Here is a 19473-nt window from a genome sequence, read left to right on the forward strand (position 1 = left end):
TTAAGGCCACCATCAGATACACTATGATAACAGAATGAAGGAGCAGGCTCGATGGGCTGAATGGCCTATTCCTGCTCCTATTTCTTATGATCTATCTACAGGATGCCATCCAGGAACTTGCCAAGGCTTCTTGGGCAGCACTTTCCAAACCTGCAACATCCATCACCTAATCGGACCAGTGCAGGAAATCAATGGGACCATCATAACCTCCAAGTCACAACACATCCTGACTTAGGCGTACATCATTGTCACCGGGTCGAAACCTGAAAACTCCCCACCAAACAATCATTCAACCCATTTCACCACGTGGACTGCAACAGTTCAAGAAGGTGGCCTGTCATCACTTTCTCAAGGGCAGCTAAGTGTATGTAATAAATGCTGGCCTTGATAGCAGGTTTCCTGAATAATTCCTGACTATTTTTCAAGGCTCTGTTTCTTAACTACAACTGCCACAACCGCTCCCATTAGGAAAGAGATTGTTGCCAAGGTCTTATTCCCTATTGCTGCCCCTAACCAAGTCATAATTGTTCCACTGGATATTTTGTGTCACAATTAAATTGTAACATTTTCGATAGGTAGTTAGAAACCTTTGATAAATGGTTATTTAATGATGGCAAAGGAAATGGCTACATCCTGCTTCTTGAAATCATCAGCTGATCATTATGTTGGTGTTAAAACTTCTAACAACCTCTTGCGTGCCAAACGTTTATTTAAAACTTTTAAATAGACAAAAATGAATGTCAAGTATTACTCACCGTAACTTGTTTCTTTAGTCTTTTTAGTGCTCTCTCTAATACAGACAGTTCTCAGCAAGTGAGTAGAAATAACGTGGAAGTTTATTCATTTAGCAGGAACCCGTTACTGAAAAAGAATACCATTAAATGGGTGCAAATTGGTCTCCAGTCTGCACACCTCACAGAAACATAGAAGATAGGAGCAGGAGGAGGCCATTCGGCCCTTCGAGCCTGTTCCGCCATTCATCACCATCATGGCTGATTGTCCAACCCAATAGACTAATCCTGCTTTCTCCCCATAACCTTTGATCCCATTTGCCCCAAGTGTTATATCCAGCCGCCTCTTGAATATATTCAATGTTTTGGCATCAACTGCTTCCTGTGGTAATGAATTCCACAGGCTCACCACTCCTTGGGTGAAGAAATGTCACCCCGCCTCCGTCCTAAATGGGTCTACCATGTATCCTCAGACTGTGATCCCTGGTTCTGGACACCCCCCAACATCGGAAACATCCTTCCTGCATCTACCCTGCCTAATCTGTGAGAATTTTATAAGCCTCCATGGGATTCCCCCCTCATTCATCTGAACTCCAGCAAAAACAATCCTAACCTAGTCAATCTCCCCTCATACATCAGTCCCACCATCTTCGGAAGCAGTCTGCTAAACCTTCGCTGCATTCCCTTGAGAGCAAGATCATCCTTCCTCAATATTGGTATTCAGTTGTAGATGCGGCACAGTGGTAATGTCACAAGTCTAGTGATCCTGGTCCTGTCCTGGTCCCCCCATGCCGACACAATAGTTAAGAAAACCCACAACGCCTCTACTTTCTTAGAAAACTAAGGAAATTTGGCATGTCAGCTACGACTCTCACCAACTTTTACAGATTCTTTCTGGTTGTATCACAGCTTGGTATGGGCTCCTGCTCTGCCCAAGAACGCAAGAAACTACAAAAGGTCGTGAACGTAGCCCAATCCATCACGCAAACCAGCCTCCCATCCATTGACTCTACCCTTCCCGCTGCCTTGGAAAAGCAGCCAGCATAATTAAGGATCCCACGCAGCCCGGACATTCTCTCTTCCACCTTCTTCCATCGGGAAAAAGATACAAAATTCTGAGGTCACGTACCAACTCAAGAGCAGCTTCTTCCCTGCTGCTGTCAGACTTTTGAATGGAGCTACCTTGCATTAAGTTGATCATTCTCTACACCCTAGCTATGACTGTAACACTACATTCTGCACTCTCTCCTTTCCTTCTCTATGAACGGTATGCTTTGTCTGTATAGTGCACAAGAAACAATACTTTTCACTGTAAATACATGTGGCAATAGTAAATCAAATCAAATTAAAGATCCAAAGACCCATGCTCATGATCTGGGGGATATAGGTTCAAATCCCACCCTGGCAGCTGGTGAAAATTCAATTCAGTTCCTAAAATCTGGAATGTAAAGCTAGCCTCAATAATGTTGACTATGATAGTGTCACTGACGTAAAACTCATCTGGTTCAATAATGTCCTTTAGGGAAGGAAACCTGCCGTCCTTACCTGTTCTGACCTATATGTGACTCCAGACCCACAGCAATGTTAACTGCCCTCTAAAATGGCTGAGCAGGCCACACAGTTTGAGGCCAAGTAGGGATGGGCAACAAATGTTGGCATCCACACCCCATGAAAGAATTTAAAAAATACAAATTCAGCTGCAGAATGTCCTGCTGTGTATTTCCAACATGGTTTTTATTTCTAGTACCTGATGTTGCTCAGTGGTGTATAGGGTCTTGGAACACAGTTCTGATGTCCAGATAGAGTTGTGTTTAATCCTTGATTTGATTTGACTTGATTTATTATTATTATTGTCACGTATTAGTGTACAGCAAAAAGTATTGTTTCTTGCGCGCTGTACAGACAAAGCATACCGTTCATAGAGAAGGAAAGGAGAGAGCGCAGAATGTAGTGTCACAGTCATAATTAGGGTGTAGAGAAAGAACAACTTAATGCGAGGTAGGTCCATTCAAAAGTCTGACAGCAGCAGGGAAGAAGCTGTTCTTGAGTCGGTTGGTATGCGACCACAGACTTTTGTTTCTTTTTCCCGACGGAAGAAGGTGGAAGAGAGAATGTCCGGGGTGCGTGGGATCCTTAATTACGCTGGCTGCTTTTCCTCTCCATTCCTTTGTGACTAATCCCCCAATACTTTCTTTGGGCAAGTGAGGAATTCTTGAGGTAAAACAGAGGCTAATTGCGATTGCTGAGTCATTCTCTGTATCACAAGCTATTCGTAAATCCCAGTTCAGAGGGATCAGATGATTGAAGTCAGAGGATCAGCTTTAAAAAAAATTAGTCGTACAATGATAATTTATCTTTGTTTCACGAGCTCAGTTAAATCTCATCTCCCGTGGCATTGCTCAGGTGTAGCATGGGTTGAAAATTTTAATTGGCCTGTCCATTTAAGACAGTTGCATCCTGTGGGACAGCTGTTCCGGCAGGTTCTGAGATCAACTAGAAGCTACATATTGTGGGAAGATTCTCTATATTGACAGAATCCTGGTTGTGTTTTTACAGCAAGACCATCTCTGCCACTGGACTTAGAGGAAGGTAAATTTAGTGAGGAAAGCAAGACTTCAGAAAATGTAATGCTGCTTTAACAAGTATGGGGTGGTTCAGTGGTTAGCACTGCTGCTTCACAGCGACAGAAACCCAGGTTCGATCCCTGGCTTGGGTTGTTGTCTGTATGGAGTTTGTACATTCTCTCCGTGTCCGCATGGGTTTCCTCCGCCTGCTCCGGTTTCCTCCCACAGTCTGAAAGAAGTGCTGATTAGGTGCATTGGCCATGCTAAATTCTCCCTCATGTACCCGAACAGGCGCCGCAGTGTGGTGACTAGGGGATTTTCACAGTAACTTTATGGCAGTATTAATGTAAGCCTACTTGTGACTAATAAATAAACTTTAAACCCTGTTTTACCTTCTAGCATTTGGGGTTATGGCTCAGCTTTCTAACAATTTGTCAAGAGGGTGATTTTATCAGCCTGTACTGTAGGTAGGTAAGGCTTCCTTGCCAGACACTTGAAATTACCTCCTTTACAACTGAAAACAAAACAACAACCTGCATTCATATAGCACCTTTAATGAAGCAAAACATCCACAGAGGCATCAGCAGACAAAAACTAGCACCAAAGTAAAGAAGGAGATATTAGAGCCAGTAACCAAAATCTTGGTCAAGGAAGTAGGTTTTTAAGTTTGAGAGAGGTTACAGAACTTAGGACCTAGAGGACTGTGGGCACTGCCTGCCCCTTTGGTGGGCCAAAGGAAGGCACAGACATACAAATAGCCAGTGTGGAGGAACACAGAGATCTCAGAGTGTTACAGAGATAGAGAGGGGAGATGCTTGCTTTACATAGAAATGGAAGTGAGTACACGGCCAATGTCATTGAACAGAGGGCTGGACTTTTCCAACCCTCTCGAAGAAAAACAACTTTGTTTTGGAAAGAGGAGTCAGTCGCTGCCATCCTCCCTTTCCCCTTGAGAGGATTCACTGTGCAGACTGTGGAGCTTCACTTTGTCACTGAGCTCCATAGGCTGTGCTCCTTCTTTTTCTTAACAATGAGACTAATGTCATTCTTCAGAGTGTTCATGCACACTTCAAAAGAATCCCCGACATCCTTTATTGCCCCTGTTTGCTTGTCCAGATATAATCGCAGTAGATCAACACTAGCTTCATCCTGTAACAGACAGGTTAACATCGATCAACTCAAATTGCGGCGGATATGGAGAAGTGCACATGGATGAATTTTACAGGACATTCGCGGGTGGGAAAACAGACGGGTGCACCTGTAAATTAGAGTGTTGGTGGTGTGCCCGTCACTGATTCACCCACCCCCCCCCACTCCGTCCACGATTATATCGGCTGTTGGGAAGGCATTGGATGGGGTTCCTGGCAATGATGTGGAGATGCCGACGTTGGACTGGGGTGGGCACAGTAAGAAGTCTCACAATACCAGGTTAAAGTTCAACAGGTTTATTTGGTAGCACGAGCTTTCGGAGCGCTGCTCCTTCATCAGGTGAGTCCTGATGAAGGAGCGGATCTCCAAAAGCTCGTGCTACCAAATAAACCTGTTGAACTTTAACCTGGTGTTGTGAGACTTAGATCATAGAAACCCTACAGTACAGAAAGAGGCCATTCGGCCCATCGAGTCTGCACTGACCACAATCCCACCCAGGCCCTACCCCCATATCTACCCACTAATCCCTCCAACCTACGCATCTCAGGACACTAAGGGCAATTTGTAGCATGGCCAATGAACCTAACCCGCACATCTTTGGACTGTGGGAGGAAACCGGAGCACCCGGAGGAAACCCACGCAGACACGAGGAGAATGTGCAAACTCCACACAGACAGTGACCCAAGCCGGGAATCGAACCCAGGTCCCTGGAGCTGTGAAGCAGCAGTGCTAACCACTGTGCTACCGTGCCGCCCACTTCTTACTGTTTCCTGGCAATGTCGCTATTGAACCCCTTAAGTGGAAAATTAATGCCCACTTAAGAGTCTCATCGTGCCACTGCTCTGAGCACCGAGAGAGGTCTGTGCCCAGTATACAGCCTGGCAGGATTAACCCTGTGGGCTGCTGGACAGTGAAGGGAGGTGGGGGGGGGGGGGGGGGAGGGTGGTTCTGTTTCCTGGTTCCCCTCTGTCAATCGGAGGCACCTCTCTCCCCCCAACAGTTTTGCCTCCCCACATCTACCTTCCAGCACTACGCTGTCCACCATGCCCCCACCACACTTGTTGGAACCTGTCAGCCTGGCTCCAGCGAGATCTTGGATCTTGGCAGAATGTTTGGGTCCAGCGTGGAATGCCACTGCATTGGCCTACCTGTAGTACCAGCAGTGGCCACCGCCCCTATCTGGCACTGCTGGTGTGCATATATGCAAGTGTCTGATTGGTTGGCAGCTCTATGGGGCGGTACGTCTTCCTAGAGATGGTCAGAAGCCATCTTCAATTTTTCAGGTGAAGCCTGGTCTTTTACTGAGTATGAAGTGGGACAAGCCAGCCAAGCGAAGACAGGTTGCACGCTGGGATGTGGGGAGCCCATCCTCATTATAAAATACAGCCCATAATGTTTGACCTGATTGGAATACTGGCCAGGTTGTGTGGTGTCTGTTTATCGCCTCCCACCACCGCACAATCAAGATTGAGACTCTGCAATGTTGGGAAACGCAGCCACAAACACTTGTACCGTCACCAGGCGGAAGGACAATGGTGAATCTCTCTGCCCGGCAAGACCCTACGCCATTTGCCGTTCATTGTACAGCCAGGCAGGTTAGCGAATTGAAGCTGTGCCAAACATACCGGTCCTCGATGCCGCCTCAATCCCAGCAGTTGGCTTCGCACCTGGTTCATGCTTTGGTAAAACTTTTTCAGAGCTTTGGCAAATTCAACTTCGTAACTGGCCTTGTGTGTACCCTTACTGCCGGAGGCCTGTATGTTGCTCTGGTGGAAAGACTTCCCATCAGGATTTGTGGCTAAGAAAAAGCAAAACGAGACCAAAATTCACGTCGCTGTTACAAAAAAGCAAACTACTGCAGTGGGGCGGCACGGTGGCACAGTGGTTAACACTGCTGCCTCACAGCTCCAGGGACCCGGGTTCGATTCCGGCCGTGGGGCTCTGTCCGTGTGGCGTCTACACTTTCTCCTGTGTCTGCGTGGGTTTCCTCTGGATGCTCCAGTTTCCTCCCATTGTCCAAAGATGTGTGGGTCAGGTGAATTGTTGCCATTTAGTGTCCTAAGATGTGTAGGTTAGGTGGATTAGCCATGGTAAATGTATGGGGTTACAGGAATAGGACGAGGAAGAGGGCCTGGGTAAGGTACTCTTAGAGAGTCCATGCCGACTCGATGGGCTGAAAGGCCTTTTCTGCACTGTCGGGATTCTATGAATACTGCACACCTCATCTGGGCGCAACTTTTATTTCTTCACCTGTTCCATTGCCACTCCTTTTGGTTGTTGCACCATGAAAACTTTTGTCATTTAATCTCTACTTCCCTCCCTCCTACACCTTCCTTTTTGTTCTTCTACCTTCCCTTTCAGCTAACCAGCAGAATTTCCCAAAACCAGGGAGAGAGAGACTTCTTTATAGCTTGATGTCCCTTCTAAAACTAAAACCTGCAGCTCAGAACTGAAAATGAAAGTGTTCCTGTCACCTGACCTGCAAACATTCTTCCTCCTGACAATGCAGGGTCATAAAACTACTTCCCAAAGTAAAATTAAACAACGCCCATTTATGCCATTTAAGGAGCAATGAAAGGAATCCCCGTAGTCGGCATCAGCTAAGGCTGTGGGCCACAGAGAGCATGATTTTTTAAAAAAACTCTTAAAGGTACACTAACATCACATGGGGAGAACGTGCAAACTCCACACAGACAGTCACCCAAGACCGGAATCGAACCCAGGTCCCTGGCACTGTGAAGCAGCAGTGCTAACCACTGTGTCACCCCCTTTTTATCTTTCTATCCCCTTAACCCCATGCATTTACCCCATTAATCCCCCTAACCTATACATCTTCGGACACCAAGGGGCAATTTAGCCTGGCCAATCCACCTAACCTGCCCATCTTTGGACTGTGGGAGGAAACCGGAGCACCCGAGGAAACCCACGCACACACGTGGAGAATGTGCAAACTTCACACAGACAGTCACCCAAGGCTGGAATTGAACCCAGGTCCCTGGTGCTGTGAGGCAGCAGTGCTAACCCACTGTGACACCCCCTTTTTATCTTTCCTCAGTGCTGCTGAAGGGCTGTCAATCCTGTCGTGTTATGCGCCAGCATGTAATTGTAATGTGAAGGCGCTTGGCACATACAGTGGCATGCCGACCAACACTCAACACAACCAACCTGAGAAAAACTCCTGCTCTCTTCACAGATGCTGCCTGACCTGCTGAGTATTTCCAGCGTTTTCTGTTTTTATTTCAAGTCATTACTGCCACATTTGTGTTGAAGAAAGGTGTAACTGTGGAGTCAAGCAGTGGGTAGTTGCAGTGATTACCTGCTGCGTTAGTTAACACTCTGCCCCATTTTTGGGTGAACCTGCAGTGGCTGAGGCTCCCATTCTTATCATACAATAAACACTCGCCTTTTGTGTTTTCACTCAGATATTCTTTGTACATCACAATCGCCATCGTCTGAGCAATCTTTGCTTCTCCGTGTTGGAAGTATCTCTGCTGTGATTCTCAGACAAATACACTGTTTAATCACAGCTCGAGTGAGGGATCATTTAATTTACTCTAATGTATCAGTTTCATCATTAATTCATTTTTAAAAAGATCTTTGAAAACCGAGGCAGATCTACTCTGGCAAATTGAACACTATTAGAGGTGACCTCCGGAGTATTGAAACATCAGTAAGGAACTCTGATTGACTGAGATGCTATGTTAAAATGCAAGATCCAGCAAGTATTTGTTGGGGTCAGTTACTGCCCTGAATGACATCTTTGTGAGTTTATTGAATTGGCCTTCAAAACCTGTGTACGGTTCTGGTCACCCTATCATAGAAAGGATAAACTAGAAAGAGAGCAGAAAAGATTTACTAGGATACTACCAGGACTTGATGGTTTGAGTTATAAGGAGAGACTGGATAGACTGGGACTTTTTTCTCTGCAGCGTAGGAGGCTGAGGGGTGATCTTATCGAGGTCTATAAAATAATGAGGGGCACAGATCAGCTAGATAGTCAACATCTTTTCCCAAAGATAGGGGAGTCTAAAACTAGAGGGCGTAGGTTTAAGGTGAGAGGGGAGAGTTACAAAAGGGTCCAGAGGAGCAATGTTTTCACACAGAGGGTGGTGAGTGTCTGGAACGAGCTGCCAGAGGTTGTAGTAGAGGCGGGTACAATTTTGTCTTTTAAAAAGCGTTTAGACATTGGGTAAGATGGGTATAGAGGGATATGGGCCAAACGCGGCCAATTGGACGAGTTTAGGGGTTAAAAAAAGGGGCGGCATGGACAAGTTGGGCCGAAGGGCCTGGTTCCAAGCTGTAAACCTCTGTGACTCTATAACCAGATTTCCTGCTCCCCACCATTATCCAGGAACCCTGGTGGAAGTAAACATGAGCTGTTATAGTGAGAACAATTTGCTGTAGACTAACTTCCCAAACAATGCTGCCCTCACATGGCTGGAATCGAGCTCACTGAGTCCCACTCATTGAATCATAGAATCCTTACAATGTAGAAGGAGGCCATTCGGCCCACAGAGTCTACACTGACTCTCCATCTTAGTCAGGCCCACTTTCCCATACTATCCCCTTAACCCCATGCGTTTACCCCACTAATCCCCCTAACCTATACATCTTCGGACACCATGGGGCAGTTTAGCCTGGCCAATCCACCTAACCTGCCCATCTTTGGACTGTGGGAGGAAACCGGAGCACCCGAGGAAACCCATGCAGACACGTGGAGAATGTGCAAACTCCACACAGACAGTCGCCCAAGGCTGGAATTGAACCCAGGTCCCTGGCACTGTAAGGCAGCAGTGCCAACCACTGTGCCACCCACCGTGCCCCCCCCACAAACACATGTCTCTTGTTCGCAATTTTGCCATTGATGAGGCTTCACGGGAACGTAAACGCAGTTGGCGAGACTTTACTGTATGTGCAAACTCGGGTCAAGGACTAAGAGTCTGATCTAATTTCCCTTCCGTCTACTTGACTGCCACCAGCCCCTGCTACTGTCTATCAACTATACAGTCTGAGCGGCAGCTGTTGCAATGTTAGCTAAAAGAAAGCGTCAACAGCTATCAGGGCATAACCTGAAAACTGGAGCTTGGCGGTACAGTGGGGTGATACCAGCAAACACTTCCACACACTAAGGATGGTTGAAATCTGGAACACTCCTCCAAAAGGCTTCAGTCAGGAACCCTTAACTAATCCTGATCTCTCCTAAGCCTCAACACATGGCCTGTGGTTGAAAGGAAAGAAAGGAATTTAGAATCATAGAATAGAATCATAGAATCTCTACAGTGCAGAAGGAGGCCATTTGGCCCATTGAGTCTGCACCGACAACAATCCCAATCCAGGTCCTATCCCTGTAATCCCATGTATTTACCCTGCTAATCCCCCGACACTAAGGGGCAATTTAGCATGGCCAATCAACCTAACCTGCACATTTTTGGACTGTGGGAGAAAACCAGAGCACCCGGGGGAAACCCACGCAGACATGGGGAGAATGTGCAAACTCCACACAGACAGTGACCCAACCAGGAATCGAACCCGGGTTCCTGGCGCTGAGAGGCAGCAGTGTTAACCACTGTGCCACTGTGCCACCCCAAACAGATGCATGTTATCTGTAACCAGCCTTTCTCACTCCAGAGCTGGAATGGTCGCCCCGATCTCCGCCAGATCGTGCAGGATGTCAAGAGCAAGACTGTCATTACCCAACCAGACCAGCACAGTCCTGAGTATTCAAACACAGGAGAGTATTCAGAAACAATAACAGAAAATGCTGGGAAATCTCAGCAGGTCTGACAGTATCTGTGGAGAGAGAATAGAGCCAATGTTTCAAGTCTGAGAAGCCTCTATTTCCCACTATCACGATGGTACATCTTGTCAACACGACAACCACTGCGCAGACAGTGCAACTTCCAGCCAGCATGCCACAACCACAAGGGCTACTGGAACCTGGACCAGTGTCTCTCACCATCAACAACATAAAGCAGAAGGGAGCATACCACTAAACCTTCTTCTCGCCATAGGAACAATCTTCGTCAGCCTCAGAGGGCTCGAGACGTCCCGCCTGGAGAAAGACGCAGAATAAAAGCGGCACTAAGGAGACGAATATCGGTGTTCATCCTCCCCACAGGTGACCATCGAGAGTGACAGGAACCACGCACGGATCAACGCAACAGCAAAACTGACCAGGCTTGGTCAACATAGAACAATGGAAGAAAAGGATGAAAGCATTTCCAAATACCAGTCCAACCTTCAGGCCAACAACAAGAACAAAAACCAACAGAGCCTACCACTCCTCAGATAGAACAACGAGCAAGATGCAGACGGCACGGTGGCACAGTGGTTAGCACTGCTGCCTCACAGCTCCAGAGACCTGGGTTTGATTCCCGACTTAGGCAACTGTCTGTGTGGAGTTTGCGCATTCCCCCCGTGTCTGTGTGGGTTTCCTCCGGGTGCTCCAATTTCCTCCCACAGTCCAAAGATGTGCTGGGTAGGTGCATTGGCCGTGCTAAATTGCCCCTTAGTGTCCCGGGATGTGTAGGTAAAAGGGATTAGCCAAGTAAATATGTGGGGTTACGTGGATAAGGCCTAGGTGGGATTGTGGTCGGTGCAGACCCGATGGGCCGAATGGCCTCCTTCTGCACTGTAGGGTTTCTATGGTTCTATGATTCTATGCAAGGGTTATGAGGCCTCCAGACCACCCGAACCTCTAACTTCAAGGACTTAAGTCGGGGATGTGGGGGGAGGAGGAGGAATAGTGAAAATGGTGTTAACGCTCATACTATAATAGAAATAATGTGGAAAGCATTAAAGCTGTAATGATAAGGTAAATGCATGAGACTAATAACAATGTGAGGCTGGAAGTAAACTAAAGTAACTCTATATCTATGAGATAAAGTCTTGTGGGAGGTGGGGGGGGGGGGGTGTAGTATAAAGGTGTGGCATATATAGGGTTAATGTGGGACTGAGTACAGGACTGCCCACAGAGTGATGTAAGAAGAACATGACCCAGACCAATGTAATATTGGCTAAAGGCATGTTAATACCAACAGATAGAGATGTCTCCTTGCCCTCACCTTCATTGCATAATTATACAGTTACAAAGTCGTTAATAAAAACATACATAAGACTATGAACACTTCCTCAACTACATGGACTCGAAATGTTAACTCTGTTTCTGACCTGTTGGGTTTACCCAGCATTTTCTGTTTTTATACCATTATGACAATATTGGCCTTGGAAATGCAGATGTCCCAGAATGATATCAGGGATTAAAGGGTTAAATTACGAGGACAATGTTGGCGTGTATTGCTTTGAGTTTGGAAGCTGCTGGAGTGATCCAACGTACGCGTTTGAGATAGTAAAGGAATTCAAATCAAGTGCTGTAGATGTGCAGAAACGATTCCCTCTGCTGGGAGAGTGCAGTACAAGATTGCAGCATCTTTAAATGAGAGTTTAGGCTGTTTGGGGGTGAAATCTGACAGCAGGCCTTTTCACAGAAAGGGTCTCGGAAATCTGCAAATCGCTGCTCCAAAAGATGGTGAAAATTTTAAAACCGAGACTGATATACTTTTGTTTAGTTAGGAGCATCAAGGGATCTGGAACGAAGGTGGGTGAATGGGGATGAGGTGCTCATTAAGTTAAAGTTTATTTATTAGTCACAAGTAGGCTTACTTCAACACTGCAATGAAGTTACTGTGAAAATCCCCTAGTTGCCACACTCCGGCGCCTGTTTGGGTCAATGCACCTAACCAGCACGTCTTTCAGACTGTGGGAGGAAACCGGAGCACCCGGAGGAAACCCATGCAGACACGGGGAGAATGTGCAAACTTCACACAGACAGTGACCCAAACCAGGAATCGAACCCGGGTCCCTGTCACTGTGAGGCAGCAGTGCTAACCACTGTGTTACCGTGCCGTCCCTAGGCATTTCTTAGTGGAATGGGTAGGCAGACTCAAAGGACTTAATGGCTTAATGCTGCTCTTGGGTAGAATTTTAATGATTGGTGAGTGACCAACGCTCACCATCCCGAGAATTGGCACCTAATGCACAACCGCCGACCCTTAAACTCTCAATGCCATTTCACGCTCACTTGAAATATCAATTGGCAGTGGGCGGGACTTCTGTCCACCCTTGCAAGAAGGTCCCGCCCATGAGAGCTGCCGGCTAATCAGATTGGCTGACAGCCCTTCAACCCGGTCAGGCACAGCCCTGTGGTAAGAAGCGGTGCTGCGGCACTCTTCCTGGGGGACGGTGGGGATGGGAGGGGGAGGCAATCACTGTGTTGGGGGGTAGGTGGGGGCGGGTGGGGGTGGTGGAGAGGATGAGAGGGTCGCAGAACTCCAACGTCTCAGGGGACAGGGATCTGCCATCCTTACCCGGTCTGGCCTACATGTGACTCCAGACCCGCAGCAATCTGGTTGACTCTTAACTGCCCTCTGAAATGACCGAGCTAACCATTCATTTCAGGGGCAATTGAGGATGGGGCAATAAATGCTGGCCTTGCCAATGACACCTGCATCCCATAAAAGAATAAATGGGCGTTGTGGTAAATGGAATATTAATAGAGAGGGAGTGTTGGCTGTTCAGGCTGAGGTTATTTGCAGTGGGCACTACAATAGACTCTGTACGTTCTGCATACCGTCATTCATCACCCTCTTCAAGGTGTCCTTCAGGGTAACGTTATCTCTTCTCAAGGTTCTGTTGACATCTCTCAGAAGCTCAATCTCCTGCTCCAACTTTGATAACTTGACGTAAAGTTCGGAGAGCTGATTATCGCCCGTCTCCTGCAACTGGACAGAAAGTCTGACTATGAAATGTGGAGTGAAATGTTTGTTGGTTCTTATTAAGTTTCCTGTACAGATTGTGTATCACAAACGTAATCTGGTCAGTCCTTTCCATAGTTTTAACAAATGGGCGCATTGTCGAGAATAAAACACAGAGATTCCGGCCATCGTGTTTCTCTGGATGTTTGGCGATAATAGATCAATTTAATCAAATTACAATGTTGTTGGCTATTGTTTTTCACAAAGCATTGAGAATAATTTCTAAACTGTATCATGGGTCGGCAATTAGAAGTTAAAATAGTAACTGCTTTGGTTCCAAGTTGGGACTTTCTACATTCCATCTCATGCTTTTTCTGGGAGTGTGTCCCACACTTTGTGTTGTAGTGTAAAAAGTTAACGGATGGAATATGCTAATATTTGACAGAGGTGACGATGTATCACTGACGTCAGTCAGTGTTAGACTCTCAAAAGAGCGAGGTTGGAACACTAAGTCCAGGAGGCTGACTCTGTGACCTGTTGAGATGTAATACCGGTAAGTATGTACCAGTGTGTCTACAGTCTGTGTAGTGGACATGAACCACGCCCAGAGCCCACAGACAAGAAAGACTCTCTCAGAACATGTTAGCTTTTCCTAACTTTGGTCTGGTTTTTAAGGAAAACCCCTTGTCCTAGAATCCCCAGCAGCAGAAACACTTTCTCTCTATCCTCATAATTCCTCTCAACATCTGAAAATCCTCAAGCATCTCACCCTTAATCTTCTATATAGAATTATATGTGATATTTCCTCATATTCACACCCTTGGAGCTCTGATAACATCCTAATGAATCTGTGCTGCGTCCTTCCTAGGCCAATATATCTTTTGTAAGGTTCCTTGCAAAGAACTGTACACAGTTCTCCAGAGATGGATACCAAGGTCTTATGTAGCATCACTTCCCCCACCCCCCCAACCCCCCAACTTTTATATACTAGCCCTCAATTTATAAAAGGAAACTTTCCATTAGCCATTTTGATTATTTAACCCATCAATGTCTCTTTGTACCAAAGCCCCGATGAAGGGTTACCTTGACTCGAAACGTTGGCTCTATTCTCTCTCCCAACAGATGCTGTCAGACCTGCTGAGATTTTCCAGCATTTTTCTGTTTTTGTTTCAGACTCCAGCATGCGCAGTATTTTATTTTAATGTCTCTTTATAATTTTACACTGTGGTCTACACAACCACCAATCCTTCTGCCATTGGCAAATTGCAATATATGCAAAATATATATGAGTCAGCTTAAATTTACCGCAATCCACTCCAAAGGCCAACTGACCAGTTCAAAACAGGTGATGCCAATTCCTGCTACTTTGACCTCTCTCTTCCTCACGCAGCCGTCCTCAGGGAAGCAGTAGGAACAATGCCAATTAGGAGGCTGACATGAACTCAGTCCCTTCACGCATTAGGTGGTCAGCTCCTGTTACTGTGCAGCTATACCAGAGCACCCAAAATAAATCTACTGGGATACACTTGAGAGAAGCAGGGGAATGGTACACTCACCACACGACTGGGTGTTGGTGGTTTCACATAGTCAATAATGATGCTGCCGTCATCAGTGAGTTCAGTGTCACCCAAAGAGGAACTGATTCCTATACAATCCTCTTCACAGCATGAAAAAGCAACAAAGCAGAACACCATTACGCCATTACCATTACCCCACACTCACTCACATTTGGGGTCAACTAACACGTTGATCCCAATAGGTCAGTAATCGAGTTTCGTACAGTAAGAGGAAAACAAACAACTGTCTACTGCCAAGGTCTTTCCGTGAAGTAAATCGATCGGCCAGACATAGAGAATGCTGTCACCAGTGTTGTTCAACTGTGTCGTTTGGAATTGCATTGTCAAAACTCAAACCCAGTTAAGACCTGTAAATTTTCTCTCCCAAAGTGCCCATGGGTCACCTGACAGATTTGGTGGGTGTTTTTAATCTTTAATTTATTTTAAACTTTACATTTATGTCTTTACTTATCTTTATATTTATTTACAGAGTGAAACATTACAAACCTTCTTATTGCCTTCTAACACAATCTTCGTAAATGCCTCCTTCATAGGATCATAGAATCCCTACATGCGCAGAAGGAGCCATTCAGCCCATCGAGTCTGCGCCCACAACAATCCCACCCTGGCCCTTTCTCCAAATATTTACCCTGCTAATCCCTCTGACCCTAAGGGGCAATTTAGCATGGCCAATCCACCTAACCTGCACATCTTTGGACTGTGGGAGGAAACCGGAGCACCCGGAGGAAACCCACGCAGACACGGGGCGAATGTGCAAACTCCACACAGACAGTGACCCAAGCCGGGAATTGAACCCGGGTCCCTGGCGCTGTGAGACAGCAGTGCTAACCACTGTGCCACCGTGCCTTTCCTTCTTATCGGCTCAAGTAAAATCCTAATTAGTGCCCTCTGCTTGCAGATAATTCAATACAATTGATATATTCAGTTAACAGGCAGCAGTGCTAGAATGTGACCCATACTGCAATGCAAACTGCAAATAAGTGGGATATCTGCTTCATCAAGACCTTTCCTTGTGATCTGCCCACAACAATATCTTGTGGATCCTATAGTAGTGCAAATAATTTTTGTTCCATTCATTACTCTTGACCTAAAACCAGAATCCTGAGTGGACGTAGTTTTCTAAACTTAAATCTCTCTTTTCCCGGGGTGTCATACTGTGAGCTGGTGCACACCCTCTCTCCCATAACCCCTGTAGTGTAAGTGTGTTCAGGGTTGAAAGGGTTAATGTGTAGGACTGGAGAAACAGCACCGCCTACATGATGATGTAAAAGACAGATGACCAAGAGGGAGAAAGCTCATGGTTTAGACTGCGTTACCTGCGGGTATATCTGCAGATAGTAATGTTCCTTCAATAAACCAGTTATCATTCAGACCACTCTGTGGGTGGGATTTTACAGCCTTGCTTGTCCTGGAGCCGTAAAACCCCACCCGAGGTCAATGGACCTTCTCATTGTCCGCCCCTCGCCCGCTCTGATTCCCATGGCGGGCAGGGCGGTAGAATTCCAGCCTATGTCTCAGCAATCGTTACTTAGCCAGTCACGACCAACACATAACACTCCCCCCAAGGTCTTTCCTCTTTCTTACGTCAAATACATGCAGGCTTTTTATCTTTAATTACCTTGAAGGCCCCACAGATCCAGGACCAGAGCGTGGTTCTGTAGATAGCTCAGTAGCTCCTGTGACACGCTTTTGACTGTGAACTGCATCACTTGATCTATTCTGGCATTTACATTGTTCCAGGCAGGTTTAGTGTGGAAAGGGTGTGGGTGGCTCAACACATGATACCTGGAGGGAATTAGCACACAGTTAGGGAGGGAATCTTATGGAACCTGCAGGGACAGGACACGGGTGGGTTGACTGAATGAGGCAGGATGCGAAATTTCGATTTCTAAGCAGTGTTGAGGTGTAGAGATAACATCAGTGGGTATTTGTGGTGTAAAATGTACAACAAGTGGGCACCCACCACAATCCAGCATGAGGCCTGATACACCACAAACATGCCACTGGCCGTATCTCTGATTCTCTGATTCTCTGATCTCTGACACACGACGGCGCAGAGTCGCTGAGCAGAAACTGATAGCCAAGTTCCGCACACACGAGGACGGCCTCAACCGGGATATTGGGTTCATGTCACACTATTTGTAACCCCCACAGTTGCCTGGACCTGCAGTGTCTCACTGGCTGTCTTGTCTGGAGACAATACACATCTTTTTAGCCTGTCTTGATGCTCTCTCCACTCACGTTGTTTTGTTTCTTAAAGACTTGATTAGCTGTAAGTATTCGCATTCCAACCATTATTCATGTAAATTGAGTCTGTGTCTTTATATGCCCTGTTTGTGAACAGAATTCCCACTCACCTGAAGAAGGGGCTTGGAGCTCCGAAAGCTTGTGTGGCTTTTGCTACCAAATAAACCTGTTGGACTTTAACCTGGTGTTGGTAAACTTCTTACTGCGTATCTCTGCATCGCAGGCCACCATCGGAAAATCAAAATTTTGCATCCCACCCAATTCAGTCAACCCCGGTGGTACATGAATACTCATTAGCACCAAAGGATTAGCTTAAATAAGGTCCTACTTTCGAGATAGAGTCAGTGGTACATGAGGTATCTTCACACCTGGCTTACATGTGTTGAAAGATGACTTGCACCAGTCGGTTCCAGATGTGTCTGAGGTCAGTGGTTTTCTTTGCTGAACACCAAGGCACAAAGGAGGACAACAGGAGAATGACTCCTCACATGGTGGTATGGTGGCACAGTGGTTAGCACTGCTGCCTCACAGCACTAGGGACCCAGGTTCAATTCCCAGCTTGTGGAGTTTGCACGTTCTCCCCTTGTCTGCGTGGGTTTCATCCGGGTGCTCCGGTTTTCTCCCACAGTCCAAAGATGTGTAGGGTAGGTTGATTGGCCGTGGGGTTATGGGGATAGGGCTTGGGTAGGATTGTGGTCCGCGCAGACTCGATGGGCTGAATGGCCTCCTTCTGCACTGTAGGAATTCTATGAAGGCTCAAAACTGGTGAGGGTAAGTCTGGAGTGAGGGGAGTTGGGGTGGGGATGGGAGCATGGAAAAGTGGAAGGGGAATACACAGGAAGGAGAGGGTAGATTTAGGGGCATAGAGGGCTGAGTGGAGAGAGTCTGGTGTCCTGGATGTGGTGGGAAAGATAGAGGGGACGCTCGGTCCAGGTACAAAACTGAGGGGTGCTGTCAGTACCATCTACATGTGGGTCCATCTCTGGTTGCTGCCTGGCTGAATCCTTATAGGGCTTTGAATTCACTTACAACATTTTAATGATTCCCTCTGAGAGCGATCTCCGATAATGTCCTTTATAATACATAGAAGGGAAGACCAACCAGGTCTGCGGCTTCAGCCACGTGCCACAGAATGACAAGTGCAACATTGGACACTAACATGAACATTCATGGGATGGAATTCCCTGGAATGCGAATCCAAAAGGGAACTGGATAACTGATCTGGCAGGAAAAGGACTGGGGAATTCGGGAGACACAAAGTGTCTCCCAAACTTTGGGACCAACTGACAAGGTGGCGATGTTGTGTAACAGTTTGTCCATCCCTCTGGTTGGTTCATGGAGGTCCATCAGCCTGACTGATACCCATTGACCGAGCAATCATAATGTTTCCTTCCATAATGAGGGACGTTCTCACCGAATCTGAATTCCTCTCTTGCTGTTCTGTTTCAGCCATTTGATTCCCAAGCATTGAATGATCTGAACTTGAAAATCTAGTCTCTGGCCCAGTAACTCTGTGGGGTCAATGAGGATCCCATCTTCTCCCAGAGGTCTGGAGAAAAAAATGAAAACTTATTTAGGACTCTGAAAACAAATCGAATAAAGGAGCGGTCGCAAACGAAAACAAAAAGCAGAAAATGCTGGAAAACCTCAGCAGGTCCGGCAGCATCTGTGAAGAGAGAAAATAGTGTTAATGTTTTGCGTCCGTACGACTCTTCTTCAGAGTTAAAGAAAGGGAAGAATGTAGTGGATTAAATACTGTGTAAGAGAGGGTGGAGCAGCTGGAGAAGAGTAGGTCAGTGATTGGTGGGAGCAAGGAGAGGCATTTGGCAGCTGAAGGTGCTGGTAGTTGCTTAAAGGTAAGATATTGGAATTTGTTAATGAGAGGATAAAGCTCAATGCAAGCTAAACTTAAGAACAAGTGACAGATGACTCAGTGGGGAGGGCGGGGTGGGGGGCGGGTGCACAATAAGAAGTCTCACAACACCAGGTTAAAGTCCAACAGGTTTATTTGGTAGCACAAGCTTTCAAAGAGCTTCTCCTTTATCAGGTGAGTGAAGAGTTGGGTTCACAAACAGGGCATATATAGGCACAGACTGTTTGTAAATCCAACTCTCCACTCACCTGATGAAGGAGCAGCGCTCCGAAAGTTCGTACTACCAAATAAACCTGTTGAACTTTAACCTGATATTATGAGACTTCTTACTGTGCCCACCCCAGTCCAACACCGGCATCTCCACATCAGTGGGGTGGGGGCAGGGAGAGGATGGGGGTTGGTTTTGTATTGGGACAAAAAATACTTTGGATATAAAAAAAGGATCAAGATGAAAGGTCACAGTCTAAAGTTGTTGAACTCAATGTTGAGTCCTGAGGGCACAGTAAGACGTCTCACGACACCAGGTTAAAGTCCAACAGGTTTATTTGGAACACGAGCTTTCGGAGCTCTGCTCCTTCA

The 19473-nt window shown here is 46.5% G+C and overlaps 1 protein-coding gene across 1 annotated transcript in view; it reads right to left on the minus strand.

Moving 5' to 3' along the window:
- Window positions 1-4276: 4276 nt before the first annotated feature.
- Window positions 4277-19473, minus strand: part of kif28 (kinesin family member 28) — a 52584-nt gene continuing 37387 nt past the window's right edge. Inside the window, exons 18-22 of the mRNA XM_078230645.1 lie at window positions 18436-18570; window positions 16393-16559; window positions 13074-13241; window positions 6112-6242; window positions 4277-4444 (exon numbers count right to left, since the gene is read on the minus strand). Of these exons, the coding sequence (XP_078086771.1) occupies window positions 4277-4444; window positions 6112-6242; window positions 13074-13241; window positions 16393-16559; window positions 18436-18570 (769 nt within the window). The remainder of the gene's footprint in view (window positions 4445-6111; window positions 6243-13073; window positions 13242-16392; window positions 16560-18435; window positions 18571-19473) is intronic.

This window comes from Mustelus asterias, chromosome 15 (assembly GCF_964213995.1).
Source record: "Mustelus asterias chromosome 15, sMusAst1.hap1.1, whole genome shotgun sequence".
Lineage (NCBI taxonomy): Eukaryota > Metazoa > Chordata > Chondrichthyes > Carcharhiniformes > Triakidae > Mustelus > Mustelus asterias.